The sequence below is a fragment of the Triticum aestivum genome, chromosome 2D (genome assembly GCF_018294505.1).
Source record: "Triticum aestivum cultivar Chinese Spring chromosome 2D, IWGSC CS RefSeq v2.1, whole genome shotgun sequence".
Lineage (NCBI taxonomy): Eukaryota > Viridiplantae > Streptophyta > Magnoliopsida > Poales > Poaceae > Triticum > Triticum aestivum.
In genome coordinates, this window is record NC_057799.1 from 80,755,382 (window position 1) to 80,779,813 (window position 24,432).

A 24,432-nucleotide genomic window follows, 5' to 3' on the forward strand; every position below is an offset into this window, starting at 1 on the left:
ACCGTTTCTTATATTCCGGAGATCCGTAACTCCGATTGGGCTGAAATTTTAACACGATTTGTATCCGGATATTGGATTTCTTGCGGCGAAAGAAGGGCACCGACCGCGTTACGGGGTGGCCACGAGGGTCAGGGGCGCGCCCCTGCCTCGTGGCCCCCTCGGGCATCGTCTCGCGTTGATTCTTCTTCCAAAAAATCACATATATTCCAAAAAAAATCTCCGTAAGTTTTTATCCCATTTGGAGTCCGTTTGATATGGATTTTCTATGAAACAAAAAACATGCAACAAACAGGAACTGGCACTGGGCACTGGATCAATATGTTAGTCCCAAAAATAGTATAAAAAATTGCCAAAAGTATATGAAAGTTGTATAATATTGGCATGGAACAATAAAAAATTATAGATACGACGGAGACGTATCATGAAGGTTTGGAAGTCTACCTTGAAGACTTACCAGAGTGATTGGGCGAGGACTAAGTGTTCTTAGCTCAAGGGGAATAAGGTGAAGACGCGGTCTTCTGAGTTAAATCTCAGCCTCCCTAACCAGACGTATAGTTGTCACAGCAACTGGAACTGGTCCAACAAATCCTTGTCCTCACCAAGCAACTGGTTCTATCTCTCACCTCTCTTTACTTACAGTTTGTCTTCGTGAAGTCATTGCCTGCTTGCATGATCTGATTGACTTCACGGTGTCAAGACTGTTGTTGATTGGCCTCATACTATCTTCCATCCTGATCCATACTACCTAGCTGCTAATAGTCTTCGTGCTTTCACTTCATTGCTTACTTGACTATGGCGTATCTAGTGTAGTCTACCTTCCGCTGCATATCAATAGGTTCATCTCTATTGTTTGTCTTCAAAGCCCCTGTGTTTTGAAGACTTTCATAAAAATCGCCTATTCACCCCCCTCTAGTCGATAACTAGCACTTTCATGTTGGCCCTGGTGCATGCATGTCAATTCATCCTCTGAAATGGAAGAGAAAGCTAATGACATAGCCGAAACCTCAAGCTAGCTAGCCAGTACTTGAAGGATGGATCTTATAATGTAGTTGATGGCTCATCGGGTGGATTATGATTCTTAGGAATGAGATCGACACCATGATCTCTATAACATGGAGATTCTTATCCCTCCTTGCTCGAGAACTTGTGGTAGGAATAAGTGTGAATATGGAGGGCATTGCCTTGACCATGCAGTGGACTAATTTGCAAATCACCATTCATACATATTGCTTTACAACAATCAATTACATAGCATGCAATATATATGACATGGCACAATTCGTCACTCTTCTTGAGGGAACTAGGCATCTTACGATATTTCATGACCTTGCTTTACCAAAGACTCGTAGAGAACAAAACATGGTTGCAATTTTTCAGCGAACCATGGGAGATTTGGACATAACATCATGTGATGGTTACACCATGTGCTGGAGTTGTTTTACATCTAGTATTAGTTGATCGTAACCCTTTACTAGAGGAATGATATCCCTCTTTTCCTTAAAAAATGTCACATATATGGTCTCACATATATGTGACATTTTTTATGGTCTCCCATATTATTAGCTCCAGGTTTGATCACTACCCCCATTTTAATTGAGTTGATGGGTATGTGCGGGGTGGTAGGTTTGTTAGACAGTTAAAATATGAATCTTACTAGGAGAGGGAAGCTTCTGTTTTGGATGATCAGATTAATGCTTGTTGGAATAAAGGGTCAAATATTAAGGATCTAAAAGAGATTGCCAATTATTTAGATAAATTAATTAAATCTCCTCATGGATGGAGTCGGGTGCATATTGGGTATCTGCCAAAGAAACTTGATTGGGCTCGAAAGAGACTGGACATTTTCTTTAATAGAACTGATCACTCTGCTTTGTTGGAAAGAAAGGAAATTCTAGGGGAGATGGATGAACTTCTTATCAAGGAAGAGATGTTATGGAAGCAGAGATCTCGTCTAGACAAGATGAAAGGGGGAGATCGTAATACAAAATATTTTTAGCGAAAGGCTTCTTGGAGAGCAAAAAACTACATTTCTGCTCTTAGGAAGGATGATGGTTGTCTTACAGAAAATCTGAAGGAAATGAAAGGTATCGCAAACTCGTTCTTTAAACAACTTTATTCTTGTGATGCTTCGCTTGATCTGTCCCACATTATTTCACTTGTCAAGCCCCTTGTGCTTGATGATATGAATGATGATCTTTGCATACCTTTTACGGAAAAATAAACAAGTGATGCTCTTTTTCAAATGGGGTCGTTAAAAGCTCCAGGGCCATATGGCTTTCCAGGGAGGTTTTTGCAGTGGAATTGGGGTGTAATCAAAGATGATATTGTCAAGGTCGTTCAACATTTTTTTATTTCTGGAATTATGCCTAATGGTATTAATAATCAACTATTGTTCTCATCCTGAAAAATAAGAATCCTCAATCAATCAAAGATTTCAGGCTGATCAGTTTGTGCAATGTTATCTACAAGATTATTTCCAAGTGTCTTGTTAACAGGCTGCGACCGCTCCTTGATGGTATGATTTCCCCTACTCAGAGTGCATTTATTCCGAGAAGGTTGATCTCTGATAATGCACTCATAGCTTTTGAATGTATGCATTCGTTAAGTACGCTTAAGGATTTAAAAGGGGAATATTGTGCTTATAAGTTGGACCTCGCCAAAGCCTATGACCGTGTGGATTGGCAATTTTTGTAATGTATGATGGGAGCGTTGTGTTTTGCACCGCAATGGATTAACTGGATTATGACATGTGTTACTTCATTTAAATTTGCAGTGCGCTTTAATGGTCAATTGTTGGAGTCTTTTCACCTACTCAGGGGCTCAGGCAGGGTGATCTATTATCTCCGTATTTGTTCCTTTTTGTTGCTGAGGCGCTTTCTCCGTTGCTTAATGACGCATGTGCCAGGGGAGTTCTTTAAGAATTCAGGCTGAATAGACAAGCTCCTGGTATTTCTCACTTGTTATTTGCAGATGATTGTCTGTTATTTTTCAAGGGATCGATCGATCAAGCTTTAGCAATTAAAAATATTCTGACGGCATATGAGAAAGGAACTAGACATTTATTAAGCCCTGATAAGTGCTTCATGATGTTTGGGAAAAAGTGTAGTTTGGAGAACCAGGTGTCTATTATGGTCATCTTAAAAATTACTATGGAGGGGTTCGAGGATAGATATCTTGGATTACCGGTCCCAGAGGGAAGAATGAAGGCTGGTAAGTTTCAGTATACTAAAGATAAGTTTTTGAAAAGGCTTTCTGGCTGGATTGAAAATTTTGCTTCCCGTGGAGTCAAGGAAGACCTAATCAAAACAGTAATTGAGGCTCTTCCCGTGTATGCTATGGGGATTTTCAAATTTCCAGTTTCTCTTTGTGAGGAGTTATCCCAGATTATAAGGAATTTTTGGTGGGGAGATGAAGAAGATAGAAGGAAAACACATTGGTTGGCATGGAACAAACTAACAAGGCCGAAAGGTAAGGGTGGCATGGGCTTTCAGGATCTCAGACTTTTTAATCAAGCTCTTTTGGCTAAACATGCATGGCGTTTGTTGGTTTATCCGGACTCGCTGTGTGCGAAGTTGATGAAGGCCAAGTATTATCCTCAGGGACATATTCTGGATACGGTGTTTCAGCATGCCACTTCAGTGACTTGGCAAGGTATTTCTCATGGTCTAGAACTGCTTAAGAAGGGGATCATTTGGCGGGTATGCATGGATCTAGTATTAATATTTGGAGGGATAATTGGATACATAAGGGGCTTGGCTTAAAAATTTCAACTAGGAGGCATAATACCAGGTTGAAGTGGGTATCCGATTTATGCATAAGTGTTGGGATGAAAATTTGATTAAGTATTTGTTCTATCCACATGATGCAGAGGAAATTCTTAAGATTCGTATCGAGGCCTCTAGGGATGGGGATTTTGTTGTGTGGCACCATGAGAAAAATGGTATATTTTTCTGTTAAAAGTGTGTACAATTTTGCACTTAATTTACAGGATAATCAAGATACCATTGGACAATCTAGTGGTGAACCAGAGGGGGGAGGGGGATTTGGGAGGTAATTTGGAAGGCTAATATTCCTCAGAAGATCAGGATTTTTGCGTGGCGAGCTACAACCAATAGCTTGGCAGTCTAGATGAATAGAGTTAAGCACCATCAGACTGATTCCAGCATGTGTTCTATTTTGTGGTGTAGAAGACGATGCCACTTTTCATGCTCTGCGACTGGCTTTGAGAGAGTTGTGGAATATTCTAAATGAAGAGTTCTTCAAGTGCTCGGGACCAGATTGGTTATTGATTTTGCTGGCTCAGTTGAACATGCAGCAGAGGGAGCAAATATTGTTTCTTTTCTGGCGAGCATATCATTTGAGAAATGATTTAATTTTTGGGAAGGGGAAATAATCTATTAATGCCTCTGCACGTTTTTGTGGACAATTATTGGGCCACCTTCGTGTCATGTCACGACACTATTCAGTTGGACGCTAGCAACAAAGGTAAGGAGAAGGTGGGCGGTGTTGTAGTTGATTATGCACCATTAAAAGATCATGTGGTGTGGACATCTCCCCCTAATGACCATATCAAGATCAATGTTGACGCCAGTTTGTGGAGAGTACCAAGGCAACCAATGTGGGGGTTATAGCTCGTAATTCTTTTGGAGAAATCATTGTTTCTTCATGGGATTTTATTGATCGATGTACCAGTGTGAATGAAGTTGAGCTCCGCGCCTGCCTAGCAGGACTTTATATAGGTATCACCCTTCACCAGTCTATTATTTTAGACACCGACTATGCTTTCGTACACTCTTTCCTTGCGAATGAGAAGCTTGACAGGTCCCCTCTGGTTGCTCTGATGAATGAGGCTCTGAGTATCTCCAGGATGATCCAAAATTTTATTATTTCAAATATAAATCGGATTGCCAATGGGGTGGCACAAGACATTGCTAAGTTTAGCTTTAGTATACTAGGTCCGATAGGATTCTCGTTAATTCTGTTCCGCCCTGCGTGGTGTATGCTGTAACGAATGATTGTAAAAATATTTGTTTGGATTAATTAATATATGGGGTCTTTTTCACAAAAAATGCCACATATAGGTCCAACAAAACTGCTGCACACACGACACTTTAGTGTCCGATCTTTGCGTGACCATCACATCCAGCGGTCGTTGCCCTTTCAATTCTATGCGTGACCGGCTGGATTTTACCATCGGGCAAGTACCGTGTGTCGTCTGTCGTTCACATAGCACCACTCTAGGTCCAAAGCTTAGTGAAGTTTCCATTTTACCAACAACATTTTAAATACACAAGAGCGCATTAAGCGTGGCAACAAACATTCATGGTAATGTGTACGCATGAGGTGGTTGGTGCGGGTTACTTTTTTTTTGCTAATGAAACAAAAATATGAATCAACCGGAGTCATTACAATCTTGTTGACACAACACGTCAACATCATCAACGGCAGAACGTAACCACACAACAGTTTTCGGCAATGTTCTACCCATCAGCGCAAGAGAATGACTGACTTTACTTTGGTCGCGTGTGAGAGACTTTCATTTCATGCTGGTCACATTTGAGTGTCACAAAGAACCCGTGCAATGTGATTCGCAAACATGTACAATGTTTATTTGATTCCTAAAAGCAAACCATAACATATTTACATATGCATTCGTTAAAAACACAATAAAGACAAACACATCATAACATATTTAGACACAGTAAATACATAAACAAACCATATAACATGTTTACATATGCATCAGCTAAAAACACGACAAGTGAATTCCTCATTCAACTGACCAAAAATAACCAAACAAAGTGAGGAAACACAAAACATGCCATGGTCCCACCTCCAGTACTTTGTGCCATGTTTGGATCTCGCATGACCAGCACACATGAATCACGCTGCGGTCCACTGCCCCCTCCAATAATCTTTTCCTTGAGAAGAGAAGATGCCCACGCTCCAATAATCACCCCTATGCAACGTCAAAACCCCTAAACCCCAGTCCAAAATCCCAGCCAGCCACCTCCGCGCCCCCCCCAATCCCCCCAGGCCCCACCAAAAGCCGCCGCAAGCCCCACCCCTGTTTTAAAAACCACACAAACCCAACCGCGGCCACCCCCCCTCCTCGCCCTCCCGTTCACTCGGCGGCCCCTTTCCTGATCCATCCGCCCCCGCTCGCCCGCTCGCTCGGTCGCGGTTCCCTGCCTCTGCCTGTCGCTCGCCTCTCCGTGCGCCCGAGAGGCGCAGCCGCAGCAGCAAGCCGGGCCGCGCTCGTTCGTCGCCGTCTATAAACTACTCCTCTCCTCTCCTCTCCTCCGCTCCACCCCCATCAGCCCACCCACCCCTCGCCCCCCTCCTCTCCCCGCCCCCCCGCGCCCTATCCTCTCCTCTTCCACACGATCCCGGCCTTGTCCGCTTCCGCATTTCCTCCCCACCACGCGAGCGCCGGCCCCTCCTATATCTATCGCGCTGCCGCGCGCCCCCGCAGCCGCGTGTGGTGGTGGTGGCGGACTGGTGGTGGTGCTGTTTAGCTAGAGTCCCGGTAGGTGGGGAGGAGGGACGACTCGCGCGTGACCTGACCGGATCATGGCCGCCACGCTCCCGCGCGCGGTGGCGCCGCCGCCGGCGCTGCTCCCGCTCCCGCGCGCCGCGCCGCTGCTCCTCGCGGGCCGCGCCGCCGCCCGCAGGCTCCGGGCCAGAGGGGCCCGCGCGCCCGCGCTCGCGGCCACGCGGCGGAGCTGGGCCGTCTCCGCCCGCGCCGTGCTCGACCTGCCGCGCCGCCGGGCGCCTCAGAAGCCCGCGCAGGAGGTATGGTTCGCTCTGCTCCCCACCCGCCGATCAAGTGCTCGTCTCGCGATTGGGTTTGGTTTCGGGGGTTGGGGTTTTTGTAGGTTTGGATTGTTTGGTGCGGTTGCTAGATTGGTTTATTTACGAAGTCACGGGCCATGGCTTGTTTTGACGGATCATAGTTTATTTATGTATTTGCACTGTAATATGCTTCTGATAGCTATACGGTTGCCAAATTTCTGCGTTGGGAAATTTGGGGGAGATCAGGATTCAGGAGACCCAGGTATCTCCTGATTACTGTATCGGACGATAAGGTTCTATGTGTTGACTCCAAAGTTCATTGCATGTGCTTGTTTTATTAGGTCTCTAGCTCATGATGATGCACTTGCATACTATCGCTTTTGTTATGTGGTGTTCCTTTCATGGGATTTTTAAAGTACAAAGCGCAGCAAGTGCACAAAACACAGCAAATGCGGGTGCAATAAACAAGTGTGTGGTTATGAAAGGTTAGGTGACAGCTGTGGTGGTAGGTACTAATCACGATCAAGTTCCAGGAGTACGACATTGTGTAATGCATAGGTGGAGAATTTGCAACGTACTAGTACTAGTTTTCCATTTCCGTTCTGGAATGCGTTTGAATGGGCTGTGACCTGTGAGCTGTGACAGTTATGAGTAATAATAAACCATATGTGCTGTGCTTTATATCTGACATTAGGAATTGCTTTTTTCTGTCAGGCTGCGGATTTGAACGATATCTTAGCAGAACGTGGAGCCTGTGGTGTTGGGTTTGTCGCAAACTTGAGTAATGAGCCTTCGTTCAACGTTGTCCGTGATGCTCTTACAGCTCTTGGGTGTATGGAGCACCGTGGTGGCTGTGGATCCGACAACGACTCTGGTGATGGGGCAGGATTGATGAGCGGTATACCATGGGACTTGTTTGATGACTGGGCCAGCAAGGAAGGGCTTGCTCCTTTTGAAAGAACACATACAGGTGTAGGCATGGTCTTCCTTCCACAAAACGAGAATTCTATGGCAGAAGCAAAAGCTGGTAATGATTCTGATGCTTAACCACCATACGTTGTCCCCATTGTGGATCATTTCTTGTCTTTCTCTTTTGCTGGGATCTCATCTTTAAAGTACGACACTTCCTAATTTTATATGGTTAGAGATTTCTGCTTGGCGATGCATGTCCTAGTAAATCTGACTCCGATCTCTTCGGACTTGTAATGCTGCCATACTTTGGTTGCCATGCCATTGTGGTGTTTGAAACCTACGGTTGGAAAGTTCTTTTGCAGGAAAAGTTTATGCCCTTGGTATAAGAACTTTCCGAAAGGAAATTTATTATTTTGTATTGACAGTCAGATTACACATGTGTTTTTTCAGCTCCACTGTACCACAACACACATAGCTTCCTAAGAGTCTATTCATTTTGCAGCTGTTGAGAAGGTTTTTACAGATGAAGGCCTTGAGGTTCTTGGCTGGAGACCGGTTCCTTTCAATCTATCAGTGGTAGGCCGCAATGCAAAAGAAACAATGCCTAATATACTCCAGATATTTGTGAGAATTGCGAAAGAAGATGACGCTGATGACATAGAGAGAGAATTATACATCTGCCGAAAGCTGATAGAGAGGGCTACAAAATCTGCTAGTTGGGCAGATGAACTATATTTCTGCTCTTTGTCAAGTAGAACTATCATTTACAAGGGAATGCTTCGATCTGAGGTTCTTGGGCAGTTCTATTTGGACCTTAAGAATGAACTGTACAAATCTCCTTTTGCCATATACCATCGAAGATTCAGTACCAACACAAGCCCTAGATGGCCTCTTGCACAACCAATGAGGTTGCTTGGACACAATGGAGAGATTAACACGATACAGGTTCACATGAACTTCTTCAACTTACTGTTAATTTTTACTCCCTGTATCTTACATTATTGTTTAGTGTCTTCCTTGTTGCTCGCCAAATGTTTGATACTGAAAACTAGGCATACTTTGGGCATTACTCATAGCGTTCCTTTTCTTTGCAGGGAAACTTGAACTGGATGCGATCAAGGGAAGCCACAATACAGTCTCCTGTATGGCGAGGCCGTGAGAATGAACTACGCCCATTTGGTGACCCTAAAGCATCCGATTCAGCAAACCTTGACAGTGCTGCTGAAGTACGAGACTGCACACCGTTCATTAATATCGTAACATAAAGCATGCATTTATTTTGCTTCTTGTCCATACAACCGCGCCATTCACACGATTTTGCATACTTGTCACCACTAGAATATTCCAAGGCCTTCTAGGCTGTGTTGAACATGCTTAATGACACATAACTCAGACATCTGTCAAGATGTTACAAGAGATTAACAATTTGGTTTTTAATGGGTACTGAATAAGCTGTCACTTTAACTTGACTATTTTCTGCACCCTTGATTTACAGAGATGAAAGGGACTAAAAAAGATAAGTAGTTCCATAAATTTCAAACTGTCAAACATACATGCATCTTTTATGCTATTTTGAAGCAAAGAAATTTTGGATAGCGAAGTGGTACCTTGACCACTCGATTTAATGCTAGAAACATGCAGTTGTTGCCAAGTGGCAATCTGACTTATCTGTTTTCACTGTGCATAACAAATCATATATGCTATTCATAACCCCGCCTTTATTTTGAGTATGTATTTCTACCTTAATTACTGGTATGTAATTGTTGAGTCATCACATCCTTTCTTGCACCAGTTACTGTTAAGAAGTGGTAGAAGTCCTGCTGAAGCTATGATGATGCTCGTCCCCGAGGCATACAAGAACCATCCGACATTATCAGTAAAATACCCGGAGGTATGGGATGCATTAGTGAACATATGTTGTGGGCATGCATGAAGTCCCTTCCATATTAACTTATGCAAACAATTGTGTCCAATTGAAGCTTCTCTTGGTTTGTGTCTTAGGTAATTGACTTCTATGAATACTACAAAGGTCAAATGGAGGCTTGGGATGGGCCTGCTTTACTTTTGTTTAGGTAATATCTCGTCGATCTGTGATTTGCCGTTTTATATTTTTTGCTATCTTTATTTTCTGATGTGAAGACAGTTTCTTTACTAGTTTGGTTAAAGTCATTTCATGCATTAGCAGGTTTTGCTTCCTTCTCACTTTGTCCCTCTGTTTCTGAATAGCTGTCATTTAGAAGTTTTGCAAAACAACCAAGGCACATATAGGAAAGACCACATTACTCCCTTTCATGGGGTTACTTGTTATTCTTGGGATGGCATGTTAGTCTACTCAATTGTAATAAGTGACATCAGAAATGGGCTAATGTTAGGGAATACAACTATACAAGGAAACAGTGGCCCAAACTTATCTTGGAGTCATAGCTAGTTTTTCGAGGCTTAAGTACGTATAGCCTTTATTTAACACATTTAAGTTTGACCTGTAATTAGGAACCAAATTTGTGTGCTTATGGCATGTATTGGGGAAGGGAGCTAGTATATACCTAACTGCAGGAACTAAATGATACGGCAATTAGGTGTTTCACTGCAAAGAGAGAATCAGAACACAGAGATGGGTATGTGCTAGCATCACAAGTTGTGGACAATATTTAGTCGTAGAAGTTGAAACCTCTGAATGAGAAGTTTCCAAACATGTATTTGTCTTCAAACAGAGTAGGGAAAATAGCCGTAATTTTTCCGCTGTGCCGTGTTATTTAAAGCATAAGATATCCAAATGCTGCTTTTTCCCAACTGAGTAATTTCTTGCAACAGAGTGGGCTAGATTTACATGTTCTCTTTTGTATACCTCTATGTAGTGACGGAAGGACGGTAGGGGCATGCCTTGATCGAAATGGGCTGCGTCCAGCACGCTATTGGAAAACATCAGATGGTTTTGTTTATGTTGCATCTGAGGTAGGTTCAAGTTACTTCTTCTACTGTCTGAAATTCCTGTTTGGTTACAATGTAATCGTAGAGCGATTTTATATCACATATTAGTGAAGTGTCCATTTTGAAATTCTGAAATTGGAGCATTTGGTTTATCTGCCAATAACTTATTGCAGATATACTGACATCCTTCTATACCAAATCGCAGAGTTCAGATGTCACAAGCTAAACTTAATGTAATATTCAGTAAGTATTGTGCCTATTTGTTGAAGTGTTAGGTCTCACAGCTACACTAGGTGATTAGGAAAATTATGAAGTTACTTGTTAGTGTTTGATTGCTCTTTGAATGCTATGTTGCTCATGCATTTGTGGCAGCAAGCTTCAATGATCCTACATGGGTTTCTGTTCTTGCCTTTGTGGCTACAAATTCATTCTACGGTGCCAGATCGTGTAAACCTTTGTTTGAGTAAACTTAGATATATCAATCTGTTTTTTGTGTTCCAATACTTGACTTGGATGTAGGCATGTAGCAATAACTTGACATTTTAGCGTATTTTTGGGCTACACTTCTCAGCTTGTTCTCTCATATTGTGCAGTACCAAGATTAGAAGCCCCCCCCCCCCCCCCCTCGTCCCAAAATGTAAGACGTTTTTTGATACTACCGTAGTGTCAAAAAACGTCTTACATTTCGGGACAGAGGGAGTACTTTTTTATCAATCTGTTTTTTGCGTTGCAAGACTTGACTTGGATGTAGGCATGTGTCAATAACTTGACATTTTAACGTATTTTTGGGGTACACTTCTCAGCTTGTTCTCTCATATTGTGCAGTACTTCCATCCTACTAGAGAGTACACAGTACCAAGATTGGAAGTTAATTTTTTTATGCTCGCTTTGTCTTAAATAAACTTCCCTCACACCAGATCCTTTGTTCTGCTGATGAGTATACTCAGAGAGTAAAAGATAAAACTGTTAGTTACCATACATGATGCTTCTTATGGTTGTAGTTTGACTAGTCTAGCTTATTAGATGTGAATTTATACTCTAGTAATACCTTTGACCATCTCTTGTGTAGTTGAATCTGATCTGATTATTTTAAAAGCATGTCATTTAACTATATGCTAATAGTTGACGAAGTAACCTTGGATCACATTCTCAAATGTTTGTTTTTTGTTGTTGCGTGGAAACATTCTCAAATGTTCTACAAGAGTTTGGCAAGTATTACTTTGTAGGATTCTCACCAACTGACTAGCTGTATTAATGAAAATCTACAGGTTGGTGTTATACCGATGGATGAGTCGAAGGTAGTAATGAAAGGAAGATTGGGTCCTGGAATGATGATAACAGTTGACCTAGAGACTGGTCAGGTTAGAATAGAATAAAACAATCTTTTCCTTGTCTCGCCTTTGATCATCAGAGTCTTCTAAAATGTAGATTCTAAACCTCACGAGTCATCCCAGGTCCTTGAAAACACAGAAGTGAAGAAGAATGTGGCTTCAGCAAAACCCTATGGAACTTGGTTGCAAGAAAGTACACGTTCAATAAAGCCTGTCAACTTCCAATCCTCTCCTGTCATGGACAATGAAACAATTTTGAGACATCAGCAGTAAGAACCATGAAATATTGCTCTATTGAACTCCTCTTTACTTTTCCCCTTGTACTTATTTGCTTATGTTTGTTCCAAGAGTTAGAATGTATGTATGTATGTCTAGCAATATGCCTGATGCTTATGTTGAGAAGGCTGTGGACTTGTGGCTGACTATTTCAGTGATGGTATATTGCAATGCCTTTTGCTCTTTCTGGGTTATGTAAACCTTTTTAAACTATATACATAAAATCATTTGGGTCAACATATTGTGTCCATCAAAAAGATTTCCACAGATTATATTATGGGATGTCTGAAGTAAACCTAGCTTGATACAGAAGTATAGGGCATTAGTTTTTTTTTTCAGATTTCAGAAGATAAACCCCAAAAATGTTACTTATGATCATGTCATGCCCAGAAATATACTGCCAAAGAATGTGGCTGATTTTCACGTGTGCTCCATGTCTACAACTTACCTATGTTGTTGTTTCAGACATTGTAAGAATTAGAGATATTAGATGGTCAGTCAGATTTGATGTTTAATTTAATGTTATTATATTTTTAGGGCATTTGGTTATTCCAGTGAAGATGTGCAAATGGTAATTGAAACAATGGCTTCACAAGGGAAGGAGCCAACATTTTGCATGGGCGATGACATTCCATTAGCCGTGTTGTCACAAAAGCCACACATGCTCTTTGATTATTTCAAGCAGCGATTTGCACAGGTCAGTAAATCCTTAACATTTCAGTAATAGTGTCAAAAAATCTAGGTTATGAAACTTCCTCTATTACTCTTAAATACTTGCACGATATTGGCAGTCCTTGCCAAAAAATTCTTATCCACAGTACAGTTAGTTGGGAAAATCACATCTGCGTAGTCACATTCCAAGGTTATTTTGGAGTAACTAATTCCATCCAATCTTCAATCCATTCAGTTATAGGATGACTTGATTTGACCCCTAAGAAATAATCTCCATCTTCATAGAAACATACCTTAGACGGTGTATATCTATATGGAGGTGTAAATCTAAGTACAACATATGATACTATCAATAAGGAAGTAAACCGAACAAACAAGGGAGCTAATTAGTGTGATCTCTAATTGCCAACTAATACCTACAAAGCATGGATACGGCAGAAACTGCCGAATTGCCGTCCTAGTACGGGGGGATACGGGGACACGCGCGGATACGCCGGGATACACGTATCCTGCAGTATCCCATCTTTTCTGAATTAAAAAAAGGGGAAAGAAATCGGGATACGGCAGATAAGGTGTGGATACGGTGGATAAGGCTGCAGCTGCCTGGACTCGCTTCTCTGGTCGCTGGCTCGCCGCCGCCGTTTCCCCCAAGCCCAGCTTTCCCCCCGACGAAGAACATCCATCAAGCAGAGAGGAAGATGGCAAGGTGTTCGAGGACAAGGAAGAGGCACCGGGCGGGGAGAAAGATGGGGACTGCAGCCAGCAGAAAGGAAGAAGATATAAACGGCGGCGCAGTCTTTTCTTCTTCTGCTCTCTGCAGCTCTCAGGCGGCTGGAGGAAACGAGAAGAGAACGGCGAGAGGAGCTGACTAGTCTAGGGTTTCAGGAACTGGACCTTATATGGGCTCTGAGTGGAGAGCTACATGGGCCTGAGTGGAGGGTTCGTATGGACTATGGGCTGCCCCAAAGTCTTTTATCAATAGAAATGAGGCAACATATATCCAGTAATTCCTTTACAAAAATCATATATCCAGTACAAAATCTCTGATCTAAAAATTATCTTTAAATCTTTATTACATGCTAGTATTTTTTCTATATATTTATATACCCCGCCGTATCCCCGAATGACTGTTTTTGAAAAATGCTGTATCCCCGTCTTTCCGTCCCCGTGTCCGTGCTTTTTAGACTAATACTGCACCAGCTGGGCCTGCATGAACAGTGTGCAGGCGCACCGTGGCTGCACAGCAGTAACGGGTCCTCATTTACAAATTATCTTATTAATCGAAGTCATGACTGCTTTGTCTTATGATTGTATCTCATTCAATTTCTAGGTTACAAATCCTGCAATTGATCCACTCAGAGAAGGTTTAGTCATGTCTCTTGAAGTTAACATTGGTAAACGAGGCAACATCTTGGAGGTTGGCCCTGAAAATGCTGACCAGGTTAGTTAGTTTTTAAGGTAATGATTTGACCTGTATTCTTGGGGCAATATTTTGATATCATCTTATTGACTTCTCAGGTTACCCTATCAAGTCCTGTGCTGAATGAAGGTGAACTAGAATCACTATTGAAGGACCCAAAATTAAAGCCCAAAGTACTCTCGACATACTTCAATATCCGTAAAGGTCTAGATGGTTCCCTTGAGAACGCAATTAAGGCTCTTTGTGAAGAAGCTGATGCTGCTGTGCGGAGTGGCTCTCAACTTCTTGTGCTTTCCGATCGTTCTGAAGCGCTTGTGAGTAGCTTCTGACTTCTTAATGTGTTAACACAGATATCCACAGCAATCTTTATGCTCCTTGTTTATAGACTCGAACTATATTTCAAGTAGCTTTCATATTCTTGTTCACCTTTCTTTTTCAATGGGTAGAGAAGCAGTGAATGTGCTTGGTTTGAACTTAAACTATTTTTTACTTCGCTGCATAATGGGCAATACTGATTTCTAGAAGTGTACCAGATCCAAATACATGTATACTTACTATCTACATCTATGGTGCACCAGTACAGTACTACAAAATGATCTACTGGTTCCTTGACAAGTGTCAGTTAGTTACTATTCATGGGCTACCTTTGTCTAATTATGCATCCACCAGGAGCACTATTCACCATATATGATAGTACCAATCTATATAATTTGAAGGGCTGGACTACAGCGGCGCTTAACGCGCGACCTGTCCTAGTTCGGACTTTTGGTTGCGTTGGCTAGTGCATGAATCTTGACATGGTATCAGAACCTAAGGTCTCGAGTTCAAGTCCTGTCTTTTGCAGTTTATCCAAAAATTAACCTAAGAAATTTAATTTATACCAAACTGGACACTTGGATATCACAATGTCTTTATTGTCACAATTTAGTACACATAATTGTGCAAAATAATATAAGACACCCGCGCATCAATATGATATGCCTATAATGATTGATGCATGTGGATGTACATGGTAGCTTCTTGTCTATGACATTGCTTGCCATATCTAGTACTAATATGATTCCACTTCTAAACTATTTGGTCTTGTGACCAGAAAATACAGACATTACTTTTCCTGACATACAGTTACTTGAAAACATCACGATGTAGTGCTAGGTTATGAAGCCATTATTTTTTTGTCAACTTCAGAATCTCTCTTCTGCAATGCAATACACTACGGAGATAGAATCATCTATTTTTTTTACACACTTCCTGTATTGCAATTAAATGAATGTATGATGTAGGAACCAACACGGCCTGCCGTCCCAATACTTTTAGCTGTTGGTGCCATCCATCAGCATTTGATTCAGAATGGCCTCCGCATGTCAGCTTCAATTGTTGCTGACACTGCCCAGTGTTTCAGCACCCATCAGTTTGCCTGTTTGATAGGATATGGAGCCAGGTATGACTTATATTTTGAAGAAGATTGTTTAGTAACAGCTAGATCATTACTTATGTTCGCTTCACTTGACATTCTGATCCAGCATAGATGAATATATAAACTCCCACTGTGTTAGTTTATGAACATGATTATTAAACCAGCATGGCTGTTGAATACATACAATACAATCAAGGTGAACTAATGTCATTCAGCACTTTTGGTTGCTTATGTCTTCGCATGTCAACTTTTTGCAATATATATTTATGATTTCTGTCTTCAGATATCCAATACTACCATCAAATTCGTACGTGAGAGGAGCATCCAATGGTATAATTTTCACATTATACATCTCATATACTATTAATCTTGTCAATAGTCAAAAGCAATCTCGAAAAACGCATTTGGCCCTATATATATGGATGGATGGAGTATCTTATTCCAGGATCACATAGCAAATCTTCTGGGAGTAGCATCGAAATAAATTATCAACTGAAGTATTTGATAAAACATCAAACTGATTCAAGTTTTTTCCAGAAGAAACAAATTCCCTTTTCAAGCTAGTGCACCATAGCCATTTGGCAAGTATTTCCTTCGACAATTGGCGTAGAACTGAGGTATAAACGATAATTGTGAATCAGCAGTCGATATCCTCTGGAAACTGGGCATGCAGTTTGGACTTGCAGAATGAATTAGAACATAAGACAACTTAAGTCCTCATACTAAGCTGTTAACAAACAATGTGAATACCCTTAAGAGAGTTCTTCTGTGTGGTTCTTTTCTGTGAAAAATGGTAGAGGAGGAGCCTTACTGAAATATGAATCATCATCCAAAAGAAGTACCAAGTTAAGAGGAAGAAAGGATAAAAATAATTCAGTTAGATGAAGCAGATAGGAGGAATTGGACTTCGTTCCAGTTTAAATTAGCAAATTAGAACCTATTTATTGGGAGGGATTTCTTGAAGATCCAATCATTCCTTTGGTTCTCAGCAACTTGTAGTTAGAACTTATATTCAGCTGTGCAAATTCTCCAGGAACTATTTAGTTCTCAAGTTACAATGTTGTGTCAGTCGCTAGATTTACTAACATTCATTCTTATGTTGCACATTAGTGCTATATGCCCATATCTGGCATTGGAAACATGCCGGCAATGGAGGCTGAGCAACAAAACTGTCAATTTGATGAGAAATGGCAAGATGCCCACAGTGACCATCGAGCAGGCTCAAAGAAACTTTATCAAGGTATGATTTCTATGGCTTGTAAGTTGTGAGTTTTGACTAGTTTGTTGCATGTTGTTGTGCTGCTGCCCCTACGTGTGTGAACATAGTTGGACTCAGTACTACATTTGTGCATTAATGCTGTAGTCGATCGTTCAAGTGTGATCTTTGTGTTCCATTTTACATCTGTTATTAATTGGTTTATGTTTTTCAGGCAGTAAAATCTGGCCTGCTCAAGATACTCTCAAAAATGGGCATATCCTTGCTCTCAAGGTTTGTCTTATCTTTGCCATCCAGTGTAATTTAATAATGGTGCCAGTATGCTGAAGTACTTCCTGCAATTGTTTAATGGGTCCACATCTTTTGGATAGTTACTGTGGAGCTCAGATCTTTGAAATATATGGTCTTGGCCAAGAAGTTGTCGACCTTGCGTTCTGTGGGAGTGTATCGAAAATTGGAGGACTCACCCTTAATGAGGTAATTCACAATTATGCATATAGTCATGAGTTTTTCAACACCTTTCTTTTTGGTTTTGATATTCTTGTTGACCTGGTACATCGTCTGTCTAGAAGAGTGTTTGAATAGATTAACACCTGAGTTGCTTCGTGTACCTTTGTTATCTCTTTTGAGACTGTTACCTACTGACAATTCTCCATTTCTTTTATTCTATCCTTTTCTTGTAAAGCTGGGCCGAGAAACACTATCATTCTGGGTGAGGGCTTTCTCAGAAGATACCGCAAAGAGGCTGGAAAACTTCGGATTCATCCAATCCAGACCTGGAGGTAGTATCTCTTTCATCAGCTGTAACAAAAAGTTAGGTTTTGTGAGTTGGGTGCCTGTGTTCTGCCAATTTTAATCCAATATGATTTTTTAATTAAAATGACATCAATTAACGACCTGAGATCTGGTTGCGGCAAATTGTACGTGCAATCAACACATACAAAGGTCACAACTACTTGAGAAATCTATGTTCCTGTGAGTCCTACTTTTGGTTCACCAATAGCAAAGTGTCTTCATGGATCCTGTCGTCTCTAGTTAATTTGTTTTGTTGAAAAGGTGGTGTACTGGAGGGGCCATTGGTGTTCTGGGTGTTGTTTTTCAGGGGTGCACGATTGCAAATGTTCGGATTTGTCCTAGCCAACCAGGGATAAAAAATGCTTACATCTTAACGTGATAGCTAAATCCATTTACCTTTTTTAGCGTGATAGGTACTAAAGGTATGTCCATATAATGAATACTGACAATACCTCCTGATTCTTCCCTAAAACACTTCTTGTTGCTGAAGGAGTTGCATTTTAATAAATTTGTCAGATCATATGCAGTGCAATATTATCTTACTGTTTATTACTGAAATAACATGGTGCCTTTTGCTTCCTGAATAGGTGAATTTCATGCAAATAATCCTGAGATGTCAAAGCTGCTGCACAAAGCAATTCGTGAAAAAAGTGATAATGCATATACCATCTACCAACAACATCTTGCAAGCCGTCCTGTCAATGTTAGTGGTGCTTATCTTCACTTAGCAGGTGGGCAACCTGTAGAATTTTTTGTTATCACCTTTGGTTTACCATATCTTCTACGCTGCAGGTTCTTCGAGATCTTGTAGAACTAAAGAGTGAACGGACGCCTATTCCTATTGGCAAAGTTGAGCCTGCAACCTCTATCGTTGAGCGTTTTTGCACAGGTGGAATGTCCTTGGGCGCTATTTCCAGAGAAACACACGAAGCTATTGCAATTGCAATGAATAGGATAGGTGGGAAATCTAATTCAGGAGAAGGTGGTGAGGTGGGTCCTATAACTATCCATTAGAAGAATAAAGCTATTTAGTTATGTCAAGCGGCTCCAGTGGAAACTGCAACATAGAGCTGCTTATGGATTTGCTTACTTTTGCAGGACCCAATCCGCTGGAGTCCCCTTACAGATGTTGTTGATGGGTATTCTTCGACACTTCCTCATCTAAAAGGTCTTCAGAACGGGGACACCGCCACAAGTGCCATTAAGCAGGTGCAGCATCAACTGCTTTATTTTTGCACTTTACCTTGGCTATTATATATAATTTTGAGTTGGTTCATATATTTGAGTTGGTTCTCATATGTACTATCCTTTCACAGGTTGCATCTGGACGTTTTGGTGTTACACCAACATTTTTAGTTAATGCCGAACAAATTGAGATAAAGATTGCACAAGGGGCTAAGCCTGGTGAAGGGGGTCAACTTCCTGGCAAAAAAGTCAGCGCATACATAGCTCGGTTGAGAAACTCCAAACCTGGTGTTCCTCTGATATCCCCACCACCACACCATGACATCTATTCTATTGAGGATCTGGCGCAGCTAATTTTTGACCTACATCAGGTTTGTTTTGCACAACTACTTATACAATATCAACTAGTAATGTTGGTGCTAAGGGAAAACTGCTAGCTTTAAAATAAGTTTTATGTATGTCACATAAGAATTAGAGTCCTTCAGCTGCCTATATGTTAGCTTCAAAATAAATTATGCGTGTCACATAAGAATTAGAGTCCTTAAGCTGCCTATATGTCAACTAGCAGTGCTGTTTAATTATTGATTTCTTTGAGAAGGAAATCCATTTATTGGTACTAATCAAATATTTAATTCATATTTGACTGGGCAGATCAATCCTAAAGCGAAGGTGTCGGTAAAGCTTGTAGCTGAAGCAGGAATTGGAACTGTAGCCTCTGGAGTATCTAAGGCAAATGCAGACGTAATTCAGGTAGATTAAACATCAAAATTTTAATAACTCGTTGATTTAGCTCATACAATTATTGTACGTGGATCTGTATCCCATAAGTGGCTATGCTTCTGTGGTTTAGTGTTATTTTACATTTTTTTTGTACCCTTAACCTTTTGCTGTAAGGTGCTATCTGCTAAGTTGGCCCTCATGAGGCTGCGTAAACCACCTTTTGCTATTTCATGCTGCAGATAGTGACATTTGCTGTCTGATGTTCACGATGATAGACCTTCCTATTGTAGTTCATTTTTGAATGAAATATGAATTTCTTGCTCCCTGTGGATAGCCAGTTGTTAGACATTGCTATAGTGGCACTTGTCCTGTAACAGACAAACATCACTTTTTAGTGAATTATATGCAATAATCTGTCAGAGTTTTTGGGGGAAAAAATCCCAGAAATCTAGTAAAATTTCCCAGAACACACAAATTCCAGAAATATAGAAATGTTTATTGCACACACAGACACCATAAGGTAAGCAATGACTTATGAAGACGCCAATTTAGTTTAATGATGAATTGGATGAGTACACTAAACCTGTTGGTTGTTACATCATTGAGAGAAACCATGCTATGATATCTTATTTAATTTGTTGCGAGTGGTTTCATCCAAAGTCTACTGTACTCATGGGTGAACTAGAGGTTTAGTATACATATTTTGGTGATCTAATATGCCATTTTATTATACAGATATCAGGTCATGATGGTGGTACTGGAGCTAGCCCAATTAGCTCAATCAAGCATGCTGGGGGTCCTTGGGAACTTGGTCTTACGGAAACACACCAGGTTTTCTACATTTAATTGCTTGATATAATCAGTTTTTAATACCAAATCACTTTCTTTGTTCTAAGCCTAGTTAGCTTCCTTCAGACACTCATACAAAATGGATTGAGAGAGAGGGTGGTACTTAGGGTGGATGGTGGATTCAGGAGTGGCCTAGATGTCCTTTTGGCTGCTGCCATGGGTGCTGATGAATATGGCTTTGGTTCTGTAGCTATGATAGCTACCGGATGTGTCATGGCACGCATTTGCCACACAAACAATTGCCCAGTTGGAGTTGCTAGTCAGGTAGTAACAGCAGAATTGATATTTTTATTTGTCTTGCTTGGCTATACCTTACATTCTATGCTCCTGCAGAGAGAGGAGCTACGCGCTAGGTTCCCTGGTGTTCCTGGTGATCTTGTGAACTACTTCCTCTTTGTTGCAGAGGAGGTATGGCGTCACTCGCATCACTAGTGCCTTTTCTGTTAACCTCTTTCTGTGCTTGATTTGCAAATTTGGTCATGCATATTTTGGAGTAACCATGACTCATATTTAAAGTACTCATGCTTCTGTTCCAGGTACGAGCCACATTAGCCCAGTTGGGTTATGAGAAACTGGATGACATAATTGGGCGGACAGATTTACTTAAGCCAAAACATATCTCTTTGGTGAAAACGCAGCACATTGATCTTGCATACCTATTAATGGTATGGAGTTGATAGCTATTCTCATTTGAGTTATTGGCATTTCATGCCTATCTTGTTATATTTATCGGCGTTCTCGTTTCAGAATGCTGGATTACCCAAATGGAGCAGCTCTCAGATAAGGAGCCAGGACGTCCATTCTAATGGCCCTGTCCTTGATGAGACAATCCTTGCAGATCCTGAGGTAATGTTTTTGATAGCTTTTCTTAGTTACATCGATTAGCACCTGCCATGAGCAGATTTGTGTACACCCAATATTTTTTTTTGCTCGGGAACAAAGAACTGTGACGTTGATCAATAGATATTGTGGCCTTAAAGTGAAATGCATAGTTGTTAGGAACCAAGCTCTGCTGTATGCAGCATTACTTAAATTATATAATGACATTTTGCAGGTATCCGATGCAATTGAGAATGAGAAAGAGGTTTCAAAGACATATCCAATTTATAATGTTGATAGGGCTGTTTGCGGCCGTGTAGCGGGTGTCATTGCTAAGAAGTACGGAGATACAGGCTTTGCAGGCCAGCTGAACATTACGTATGTCAACTACTTTCTTGTCTGCATAATTCTGTGCCCTTTAACTTTTATTATGAGAAGATAGGAAATAAACAATTTCAAACATTTCAGGTTCACCGGAAGTGCAGGACAGTCCTTTGGTTGTTTTCTGACACCTGGCATGAATGTTCGCCTAGTAGGAGAGGCCAACGATTATGTGGGGAAGGTACTAAATGCTCAACTGGACTGAAAATACTGTCTGACCAGCAGCTTTATAATGCCTTCTATTTCATTTTCACAGGGTATGGCGGGTGGAGAGCTGGTTGTAGTTCCTGTAGATGATACAGGATTTGTTCCTGAGGATGCTGCTATAGTTGGGAACACTTGTCTGTATGGAGCTACGGGTGGTCAAGTATTTGTGAGAGGCAAGACAGGAGAAAGATTTGCAGTTCGGAATTCTCTTGGGCAAGCAGTGGTTGAGGGCACAGGAGATCATTGCTGCGAGTACATGACCGGTGGATGTGTAGTTGTACTCGGCAAGTAAGTACACAGTCTGCATTTTCCCCACTTTGTGTATTATTACCCTTCTTGTCCTGATATATATTTCTCAATCCACAGAGTTGGAAGAAACGTTGCAGCCGGAATGACCGGTGGCCTAGCCTACATGTTAGATGAAGATGATACACTAGTCCCGAAGGTATGCAAATTTGGAATCTGTAGCTATACCTTCAGCTGCCCTGTAGCATGCACATCTAGTGAAAGCCTTGGATTCAAATCTCAAGATCATAACGTGCAAGTGTTTTACTAGGTAAACAAGGAGATTGTCAAGATGCAGAGAGTGAATGCTCCCGCTGGGCAGATGCAGCTCAAGGGCTTGATTGAGGCCTATGTTGTAAGTCTAGTGCACTCTTTGACAGTTTTGTGCCAAAATTGGCCATTCCCCATGTTCTCATATTTTGGATGTCGCTTTTATAGGAAAAAACGGGCAGCACGAAAGGCGCTAAAATTCTGAGCGAATGGGAGGCATATCTGCCACTGTTCTGGCAGTTGGTGCCACCCAGCGAAGAAGACTCACCAGAAGCTTGTGCTGAGTTTGAGAGAGTACTTGCCAGGCAAAAAACAGCAGTACAATCTGCTAAGTGATACTAGCCAAAGCCCAATCGCCAAAATGACCAAAGCTAAACGGAGGGAAAGCGTTCTTACTGCGATACTTGAAAGTGATTTTCTCAGACCGCGGTCCTTCTGAAGCACTAACGTCACCAAAGGCTGCAATTTTGTGGAAGCTCTGTCCAAGGCATCTTCTGGAAACGAGCTTGCAGACTCCGTCGAGGATTCTTCTGCACGCTCTTGCAGCCTAGGTAACCAACCACCCCTGTAAATTGGTTCGCTGACGCTAGGCTGCAAGGCCCGGCCCCTGTTGAACTGCTGCTTTCTTGTACATGATTCCTGGCTTCGCCTGTGTAATTATATTTTTTGTTCTGCACACATTAGTTCTTATATTTATACCCGTCCTGTGTTAGGCATGCGAGTTGCATGTGCTGTAGTTCAGTACAGAATAAGTAAAGTTTATGATGAAGTAGGACTTCTCTGGTGTCGACAATTGGTGGAACTTGTTTTTCTTTTTTCAAGTTCTACGGGGCGTCAGCGAACTCTTAACGATTTCCATTATTAACTCGATGGCGCCAGCGTCACCGAGGTTTGAGGTTTGACAACGTGTGAGAAGAGAGCCGGAAAGCTCGCGGCTAGGTTTCACCCGACAGCGCGGCGCCCAGCTCGAGGACTAGCCATACAACGAGGTGGTTTGTTATCTACGATCGGACGTCCTATATCCACACCAAATCGTCTGGGTGGCCTGTCCGATTCGTGTGGGTGGCCTGTACGATCAGAAAAACGCCACCTAATCGGATCAGCCAAACTCCGCCTAGACGCCTTTGCTGACCGGTACTATCCACACCTTGTCCATTTCCGGGGCGGATATAGAGACACTTGGGTCCGCAAGGGTTGCCTCGTCCGCATAGATGGCACTGTAGCTCAGCCGCCATTGTTGCTCCGCCGCTGTCCCCGATCCTGATCCACAACACCACCCCAATCAGCAATTCCACTGCCCATGCCGTCGACGGACAAGATCACCGCCATCAGATGCCACCATCGTATGTTGAAGTCTTTTGTTTAAGAGACTTTGTGATGGAGAAGCTTCACTCCACAACTACACCGTTAATGGGCATAACTACAATAAGGGGCACCTTACCGATGGCATCAATCCTCAATGGACGGCGTTTGTGAAGACTATATCGGATCCCCATGATAGAAAAATATGTCTCTTTGCACAAGTGCAAGGTGCTAGGAAGGATGTGGAGCGAACATTCTGAGTGCTCCAAGCTTGTTGGTGTATTGTTTGTGGAGCTGCAATGATGCGGGAAAGCGAAGACACTTTGACAACTCATGACATGTTGTGTAATCTTGCACAATATGATTGTTGAGGATGAGGGTGAAGGGGCAACCCGCATGCATGATTTTGAGAAGCCCAGAGTTCAGGTCACGTACCAAAACAATAGGCGGAGCATAGTGCCAACTTTCTTGAGATGTATCGACAACTTCAAGATCAACAAGCACACATACAATTTCTCAGTGATCTTGTGGAGCATATGTGGATCCACGCTGGAAATCATTGAACTATGCTGTTTATGTTTCAGTTATGCACTATGAACAAATTTTATGTTTGGACTATGTTTGAATTATGTATTTTTATGTATGAATAATT

The 24,432-nt window shown here is 41.7% G+C and overlaps 1 protein-coding gene across 2 annotated transcripts; it reads left to right on the forward strand.

The window, feature by feature from the left end:
• Positions 1-6,345: 6,345 nt before the first annotated feature.
• On the forward strand, positions 6,346-23,247 carry LOC123051744 (ferredoxin-dependent glutamate synthase, chloroplastic). Of its 2 annotated transcripts, XM_044474714.1 has the most exons (33): positions 6,347-6,795; positions 7,510-7,822; positions 8,210-8,652; positions 8,802-8,933; positions 9,500-9,598; positions 9,709-9,779; positions 10,563-10,659; positions 11,904-11,996; positions 12,090-12,235; positions 12,780-12,939; positions 14,245-14,355; positions 14,433-14,648; positions 15,618-15,775; positions 16,862-16,991; positions 17,182-17,240; positions 17,339-17,444; positions 17,653-17,749; positions 18,350-18,465; positions 18,555-18,752; positions 18,861-18,971; positions 19,079-19,318; positions 19,599-19,697; positions 20,403-20,498; positions 20,583-20,780; positions 20,850-20,924; positions 21,053-21,181; positions 21,264-21,362; positions 21,571-21,713; positions 21,804-21,897; positions 21,973-22,211; positions 22,290-22,368; positions 22,480-22,563; positions 22,647-23,247. In XM_044474714.1, the coding sequence occupies exons 1-33, from the start codon at positions 6,574-6,576 to the stop codon at positions 22,812-22,814; spliced, it is 4,821 nt and encodes a 1,606-aa protein (XP_044330649.1). In that variant the 5' UTR covers positions 6,347-6,573; the 3' UTR covers positions 22,815-23,247. The 2 variants fall into 2 exon arrangements, with proteins under 2 accessions (XP_044330648.1, XP_044330649.1); XM_044474713.1 differs by having other exon boundaries at positions 6,346-6,795; positions 20,583-20,924.
• The last annotated feature ends 1,185 nt before the right edge of the window (positions 23,248-24,432 follow it).

Coding starts and splice junctions, on each gene's coding strand:
- LOC123051744 (XM_044474713.1), top strand. CDS start 6,574: ATGGCCGCCACGCTCCCGCGCGCGGTGGCGCCGCCGCCGGCGCTGCTC. Junction 12,236..12,779: donor ACAATTTTGAGACATCAGCA/GTAAGAACCATG, acceptor TTATATTTTTAG/GGCATTTGGTTATTCCAGTG. Junction 15,776..16,861: donor TTGATAGGATATGGAGCCAG/GTATGACTTATA, acceptor GTTGCACATTAG/TGCTATATGCCCATATCTGG.